General features: G+C 43.0%; 1 protein-coding gene across 2 annotated transcripts; it reads right to left on the bottom strand.

Moving 5' to 3' along the window:
• Positions 1–23: 23 nt before the first annotated feature.
• Positions 24–5,985, bottom strand: scamp4 (secretory carrier membrane protein 4). Of its 2 annotated transcripts, none has more exons than XM_029828036.1 (7): positions 5,854–5,985; positions 4,962–4,989; positions 4,742–4,870; positions 4,458–4,614; positions 2,695–2,796; positions 1,920–2,037; positions 24–1,817 (listed from the first exon to the last, which is right to left on the bottom strand). In XM_029828036.1, the coding sequence occupies exons 2-7, from the start codon at positions 4,966–4,968 to the stop codon at positions 1,629–1,631; spliced, it is 702 nt and encodes a 233-aa protein (XP_029683896.1). In that variant the 5' UTR covers positions 4,969–4,989; positions 5,854–5,985; the 3' UTR covers positions 24–1,628. The 2 variants fall into 2 exon arrangements, with proteins under 2 accessions (XP_029683896.1, XP_003974138.1); XM_003974089.3 differs by lacking the exon at positions 5,854–5,985 and adding an exon at positions 5,396–5,519.
• Positions 5,986–7,862: the final 1,877 nt, after the last annotated feature.

The following is a 7,862-nucleotide window of genomic DNA, read 5'->3' as shown; positions in this document are numbered from 1 at the left end:
CAGATGAACGAGATCAGACAGGCTTGGTTTGATTAAGGTTTATTAACGTGTTGCAATACTTGATTTTTATTCTGCTCTGTGGAAAACCATTTTGGCAGTTGGTGTAACAAAACAAAACGCTAACCCAACCGTTCTTCCATTAAAGGTCCAGTGTGCGCGGTTTGGCGCCATCCGGTGGTTAAAAACAATAGGTTGCAAGAAAAATTACAACTCCCTGTCAGCCCATTTAACCCGGATTAACCTCCTCCAACTCCAGCTGCAGGAAAACAAATGAGATGTTTCACTAGTTGCATGTACAAGTGTTTCCAGTCCAGAGTTAGCTAAAAAAATAAACTGAAATTTGTAAGACTTGTAGTGGAGAAAGTGACAGATTACAGCTGTGGACAACCACTTGACTAAGAGTCAAGCCTGATTATCCCCTCTGTAGAACCCTGTGAACAGCATTTATACAATATTTTATATATATATATCCCCCAAGTGAAATAAAAGGGTTAGTAGGGTTAAGAAGCAAGTTTATAATACTCAAAGATTCAGTTAATAGTATTGAAAATGTCACAAACTGGACCTTTAATGCCAAAGTGAGCTGTCAAATTACTTGCATCAATATTCACAAGTGTTCTTTACTCAAGTGTTTTAGAATGACAGAAAGCAGTAGGAGTTCATACGCATGCGTGCAGGACTTCACCGTAGTGCCGTTTCCTTTAGTGCTTTGATTTCAGTCTCAGCTGGGATGCTGCGTCTGCTTTGGTCAGGAGAGGTAAGTGAATTTCTGTTCAGTCTATCTGAGGGAATGTGAAAGTGACTGGGAACATTGACACAGGCTGATAAGGTGCTTTCACGGCAGGGCGCTGACCGCTAAAAGCAAACAGCTGCTGCGGAAAGGCAAACGCTGCAATGTGATGAGCAAAAGGAAAAAAGAAAAAACACTGGGTGTGGTTTGTTTTTCATTATCAAAAATGGTGGAAAGTGTTTTTGGCACGGTTGAGAAATCACACCGGTCACGCGCCGACAGCTATGTGAAATGTTTCCACTTGTTCCACAGAAGCACATGTTTAGTTTTAAAAAGGAAAAAAAAGTAGTGCTCACAAAGGAGGGGGAGTCATGGGATGTTTTCCCACATGCAAAATCTGCATGCAACATTAAGGCGCGTTTTAAGGTATTACAGCAGGCGAGCAAGGCAACGCGAAGTACGGCGTATCCAAATAAAGAGAACTCCAGCCGGAATATGCCGTTAGAAATGTTTGCAGATGTTGAAAAAAGCTGTTCTTCATGCAGCGTCTGGTAATAAAACAAGACATTACCGAGGTCCATAAGGCACACGTTCCTCAATGCCATCCTCAAGCTTTTCACCCCAGTCCAAATGATTGTAAATGATCCTCATCTATAGGATTTGGTTTGAAGCAAAAACACCCCCTCGAAACCTGACTTACACGTTTGAATAGAACCTTAAAGGGAGAGGCTCTTTTAAGTTTTAACTCTAAAATTGAATTCAATAAGATTTAAGGGCCAACCAAAAAAACCAAACAAAATATGCTGTTGTCATGTCGGAGTGACGTGAGACGAGTGCGCGCTTGTGCGCCGCAGAAAGAATTGGTCATCTGTCTCCACCTAGAGGCGCCTCCTCGTCATCACCAGCGGCTGTTGTCGGGGTAGCTGGGCACGGCGGCAGGGTACTGGGGCAGGGTCGGCCCCTGGGCTGTCTGAGCCACCGCGTTGAATCCCGCCTCCCTCACCGGTGCACTCTTCCACACACCGGTGCTCCACTCCTCCTGAGCACGCTGCATGCTACCCCCACCGCCACGGTAGAGGCGGTGCACCTAAGGAGAGGAGGGGAGGGGTTCAAAACCATCCGCATGCCTGACTGTTACACCACTGTGTGTGTGTGTGTGTGTGTGTGTGTGTGTGTGTGTGAGCCTCACCTTAATGAGGACCAGTCCCATCAGCACAGTCACCAGAGTGAAGAGGACGGTGGTGATGAGCATCACTATAGCTGAGCCCACATTAGTGCTGAAAAACACCACTGTTGCTATCCAGCCGCTTTCAGGGTGACAGCGAGAGTGAGATGGAGTGAGACGGTTAATGAAGCACACACTCTGCACTGGCTCATTAGCTGCCGCTCACTCATTCACGCACTACTTAAACTTCCTTTTCACATGCTCCATTGTTACCTCCCTGTTCCAAAAAAGAGAATCCTTTTATAAATGGATTTCAGGCAGGAACCAAACTAACCAGCTGCTTTTGCACTTCAAACCCCCAAAACCCTTGTTTAGGATTATGGATAGTGTAGTTTTTTTGTTTGTTTTTTTAACCCAAGAGTGCAAACATGTTCTTCAACCAGAGTTGCAGAAGGTTAAGGTTCACATAACAAACAACTACACTTTGCAAAATAACTATTATAAAATGATAAAATGCAACACGAGATATTTTAAATATGTAAATACTGATTCCACAAGTATAATGTATATATAGTATAGTAAATTAAGGATTCCACAGGCTTATATCCAACATACTTCTTATCTAAAATAAATGATAAGGCAGAGTCAACAAAGCGATACAATGAAAAAGCGAGTATTAGCTGAAATAATGGCCAAAGTGTTAATCATCCACGTGCCGCCAAGCTTTACTGTCACGGTTTCACAGCAGGTATTAAAGACTCGCAGCGTCAGTCAACACAGCTCGGTCTAAAGCACTCACCACGTCCCCCATGAGGAGAAGCCTATTGTCTGGATGAGGGCCAATACACACTGGAGGAAGAAGATGAAGAAGAAGGCCATGAAGTTGAATGAGCTATCAGCCCTATCAACATGAGAGAAAAAAAAGGAAATGTGAAAGATGAGAAGTTATTTCTGTATTCTTCCTGCAGTGGTTTCCTCCTAGCTGTCCCTGCTGATATCTTTGGAACCACACACAATATGACTTTGTACCTATCACGCAAAGACATTTGACAACATCTGACGACAGGGACGATCCACCTTTCTAATATCGATGATGTTATGATTAAATGAACACAACGTGCATACAAAAGCTCAGCTGGATTAAAAAAAAATCAAAAGGATGGAGCAACTTGAACAGGCCATCTGATCTGGCCTACAGGTTTGTGCCTGCAAAGACAATAATAGCAAACTGGGGCGTGTCGCCCACGTATGAATTCCCTCTCCTCCCCTCTCAGATGTGTTCCCCCTGGATCTGTTCCAGTTTATGCCTCATTTAGCACATTTTCTGCTCCTTTTATTTGATATCCTACATGTGTTATTTAATTCTCTACAGCTACAGTTCAGAGTGAGGTGTTTCCTTCTTTCTAACTTTCATGTGCTTGTTTTGCATTGAAAACATTTCAAAGCTGTTTTTCTCAACTGAATTCACCCTAAAAAAGGAAATGTGGATACTGAACAACACCGGAGAGAGTACTGATAGAATACCAGTAGTTGATTAAGGAAACAAAGCCTTCCTCTGTGGAACAGGAGGTCTTTCATGGACATCTAAGGGAACATCAGGTCTGACCTCAGTTAGCATTAGTGGACTCTTTAACCAGTTAGTTGATAGACAACCCTGAGTCTGAAATACTGTGAAACACTTCTACATTCACACTTACCTAAGTTTCCCTTCTCCAACTAGCCTTTCAATCCACTTTAAAATAGTCTCACACTTGAAAATTGGCTCCATTAGAGCAAGGGTTTAACTTCAGCTGAAAGCTCTACCACATACCAAGTACCTTCAGTCCAAAGTATCAGATTTAGCTGCAATGACAACGTGAATACTACAATTTGACTCCAGTCAAACTTGACCCTCTTTTACAAAAGAAAAACATGAATTCAAAATGAAAATCTATACCTCTATGAGCACAGACTGTACGTAGACATACAGAAGTGACAGTACAACATATATTGTTGTACTTGTCACCAAACTCTGGAATTTCTCTTCAACAAATTATTACGCCTCCACCTGCCTTTACACTCTCTCCGTGATAAATCATATACTGCAGGTCTATTTCAGCAGATTTCAGTAGACTAAAGAGGACAACCTGGGCTGGTCTGTCTGCCTTCGTGTGTGAGCATGCATATCTTAAAGTGGTCCTGCGTTTACTGTGTATGCATGCATTTTGTGCCTGTGCTTCCGCTTTGCATGCTGTGGTCTGATGTGTCTTGCGACATTCTTCTGCTGCATGTTTGGAGTATGTCTTAAATGATTTTTTTTTCTTCTTTTCATTTCTTTAGTTGCTGTGCATGTTTGCAGATTGCTTTGGTCAGTAACTTTGTAATTTTAATCTTATTTGTTATATTCTGTTTTCAGGGTGACTTTTTAACATCTGTCTAGGGACTACAGATGAAAGGTTGGCTAACTCTGGCACATTTACAGTACTGTTGTTACTGTGCACTGTCCCTGTTTTTAAATAAATTGTGCGACGATGTCCTCGATGCATCCTTCAGAAAGGGTTCTGATGTTGGCAAATGACTAACCTGAAGGCTTTGTAGAGCGGCCTGAACCAGCATGTGTAGCTGCAAGGGCTGAAGAGGATGAGCCAGAGTAGAGAAAAGCCAAAATTGGTGGCACTTCCACCTCCAGCCCACCAAGCAATGCAAGAGATGACATTCATGCACAGCGTGCCTGAATACACTGCAGAAATTGAGGAGAGGAGATGACAGCAAGAGCTGCAGGGCTTGATAAAAACATCAGAGGTGAATACGTCTAATTAATTTAAACAGTGCGGGAGGTGGCTTGTATGGCAAAATAAATGACTTACACATCCAAAGTGTGTAGACTCTGCGCACCAGCTGTTGATGGGGTGCAGGAATTTCGTCCTCGATGTTCTGGTAAAAGCATGGTTTTATTCTCAAGAAAGCAGGCAAAGGAGGGAAGTTGTTGACGCGATCTGGAACCGGTGAAAGAAATGGTGAACACATAGAAACGAATCAGAAAGAATTGCAAATGTCACTAACATGGCTAACGCTTGACCGACCAACCTGTCATCTTGAATTCTCAAATCGGTTCCTGGGTAAAAGGAGAAATATGTAAATAACACGCATAAATTGATGCTACCCAAATTTACTTTGGTGCAAGCACGCTAGCATTTAACAATGTAATTATCGCTAAACTAGTTCAAATATTGACAACAGCGCTACTGTCCATACCCAAACTTTAAAGTGACCGCTGCTAATACAAAAATGCAATGAAGAAATGCTTTGTGGATATAGTTATATAGAGTTTGAACTTGTTTATGTTGTATGATAGAGTACAGAAGATAGCAACTCTGCGATTTTGATAGCTCGGCAAGTCCGGAGAGGAGGGATGAGAGTAACTATCTTTGCCGTTACATTTTAACAGCCTTCGCGGGATGGTAAACGGTTTAAACCCCGTAAAGTTTACTTATGTCGCGTTGCAGAGATGCTAACATTACCGGTTTGGTTTGAAGGGTTTCACGTTTTCCGTCGACTAATGTGGGGGTCCGGATATATTCAGGATGCGCCCTCTGGAATCACAACTCTCCTGAATGTTCTGCGACTGCGCAGCACCATGACGGGTGTAGTTCCGATCTGTTTATCGGCAGCACGACTGCTGTCCTTAAACACTACAACTCCCAGGGTTCAAGTGAACGGAAACCAGGAAACGCGTGACTGCGACGTGAGACTCCTCCGTATGTGTTTAACTCACGCATGCAACGATATAATGAATGGAAAAAACGGGCTCTGCACATGGCATTTGTTCAAATTAGTACAGAAAATATGTGTCCGTTCCAACTTTGAAGCCATGAACACAGGAAATATTTACGTGTTAAATATGCGTGTATATATCAAGATATAAATGGGCCGTAATAAAACTTTTATAATAATAAAGAGTCACTCCTTTTCAACTCACTGTTTATGTCGAGAAACTGTTGATCCACTCTTCTGGGGAAAAATGAAGAGAAATAATTCTTTCTAGTTGCTTTTTTGTTTCAGCAACTCATTGGAACCTTTCCCTCCGTCTTGCCAACTACTCAACAAGGAAAGTCGCTATTGGCTGTCTAAAAAGTCGCTCGAGTCACTAAATGGTGTCATTGCTAATTTGCACAATTTCCAAAGTACATGTTATAACGGCTATGGGAATGGCGTGGGAAAGACCAAAGTACGGAAAAAAAAAACTTTGTATATGTTGATTCTGTTAGTTCATATACATAACTGGAAAATAGCTTAGATACATGTTCAGGAGCTCAGCTACCCCCCCAACACACACACACACACACACACACACAGAAACTCATGGCGCAGCAGCAGCAAATGATAAATGTACATTATCATGATAAGGCTTGCCGCTCCTCCCTACTTTATAGCAGAGGATAAAATACTATTTTGAATGTCACAATCACATCCATATCTGGCGACGCACAGTAGGAAAATCAATGATTGAGTAACATATTTTGTATGGCTTGCATTTCAATGTCCTTTATATTTATTGCTTAATCTTATTTTTGCACGAGGTTAGACATGTGAGTCGAGTGGGGGTGGGGTACTGTATATAGGATAACAAATTGTGTGACCTCGCCAAATTGTGTGACCAACATGTTCAAAGACGGGAAACTTTTTTTTTTTGCCTCTGCAATCGAGAGGTCATGCCAATATGAATATCTGACAGAAAATGAATCATAATCCAAATTTTTGCCTTTAACAACAATAACAATAATAATATATCTGTGTAAATTCTCAGTCATCCAGGTCATTGTATCCAAGGTAGTTTTCTCTGTCAACTGGACTGGGTTTCTTCTCTTGAAGACGTTTCGCCTTCTATCCAGAAGGCTTCTTCAGTTCTGAAATCGCTGGGGAGAGAGCTTGAGAATATATAGCCCCTGGACCATTTGCATGCTAATGATCTGGGTGGTCACCTGAGAGTCGTTAGCAGGGTCGTTGGTCGGGTCGTTGACCTAGTTTCTGTTGAGATGTCTCCCCTTTGTCTGCTGGGTCACATGGTGATGAGTCACTGGGTCTCTTGGAATGGTGTGAATGTTTGTTTTGCTGTTGGAAGGAGTGGAGGACTGCATTGTATGTGGGTGATAGGAAGTGCCTCAGGCCACCACCCCTGTTTAAGGATGGTTTCTCCAATTTAACATGGATAGCTTCCTTGACCCCCCTTTCGAACCAGCGGTCTTCTCTGGCCAGTATCCGTACTTGGCTGTCCTCGAAGGAGTGCCCACTCTCCTTTAAGTGTAAGTGGACTGCTGAATCCTGACCCGAAGAGGTGGCACGTCTGTGTTGTGCCATTCTTCTGTGTAGAGGTTGTTTGGTTTCCCCAATGTACAGTTCCTTGCATTTCTCCTGGCACTGTACAGCATAAACAACATTACTTTGTTTGGGTCTTGGTGTCTTGTCCTTTGGGTGTACTAACCTCTGTCTGAGGGTGTTGCTGGGTTTGAAATGAACCGGTATGTGGAGAGGAGGAGAGAAACAAACGCCGCAGCGTTTCCATCCCCTACCTGTCTGGAGTCTCAGAGAAGTTTAGGAGGATCCTCCAGAAACACGACATACCGGTTCATTTCAAACCCAGCAACACCCTCAGACAGAGGTTAGTACACCCAAAGGACAAGACACCAAGACCCAAACAAAGTAATGTTGTTTATGCTGTACAGTGCCAGGAGAAATGCAAGGAACTGTACATTGGGGAAACCAAACAACCTCTACACAGAAGAATGGCACAACACAGACCTGCCACCTCTTCGGGTCAGGATTCAGCAGTCCACTTACACTTAAAGGAGAGTGGGCACTCCTTCGAGGACAGCCAAGTACGGATACTGGCCAGAGAAGACCGCTGGTTCGAAAGGGGGGTCAAGGAAGCTATCCATGTTAAATTGGAGAAACCATCCTTAAACAGGGGTGGTGGCCTGAGGCACTTCC

This window comes from Takifugu rubripes, chromosome 20, assembly GCF_901000725.2.
Source record: "Takifugu rubripes chromosome 20, fTakRub1.2, whole genome shotgun sequence".
NCBI classification, from domain to species: Eukaryota; Metazoa; Chordata; class Actinopteri; order Tetraodontiformes; family Tetraodontidae; genus Takifugu; species Takifugu rubripes.
The sequence above is the reverse complement of the archived record's forward strand: the minus strand, read 5'-3'. Positions and strand labels throughout refer to the sequence as shown.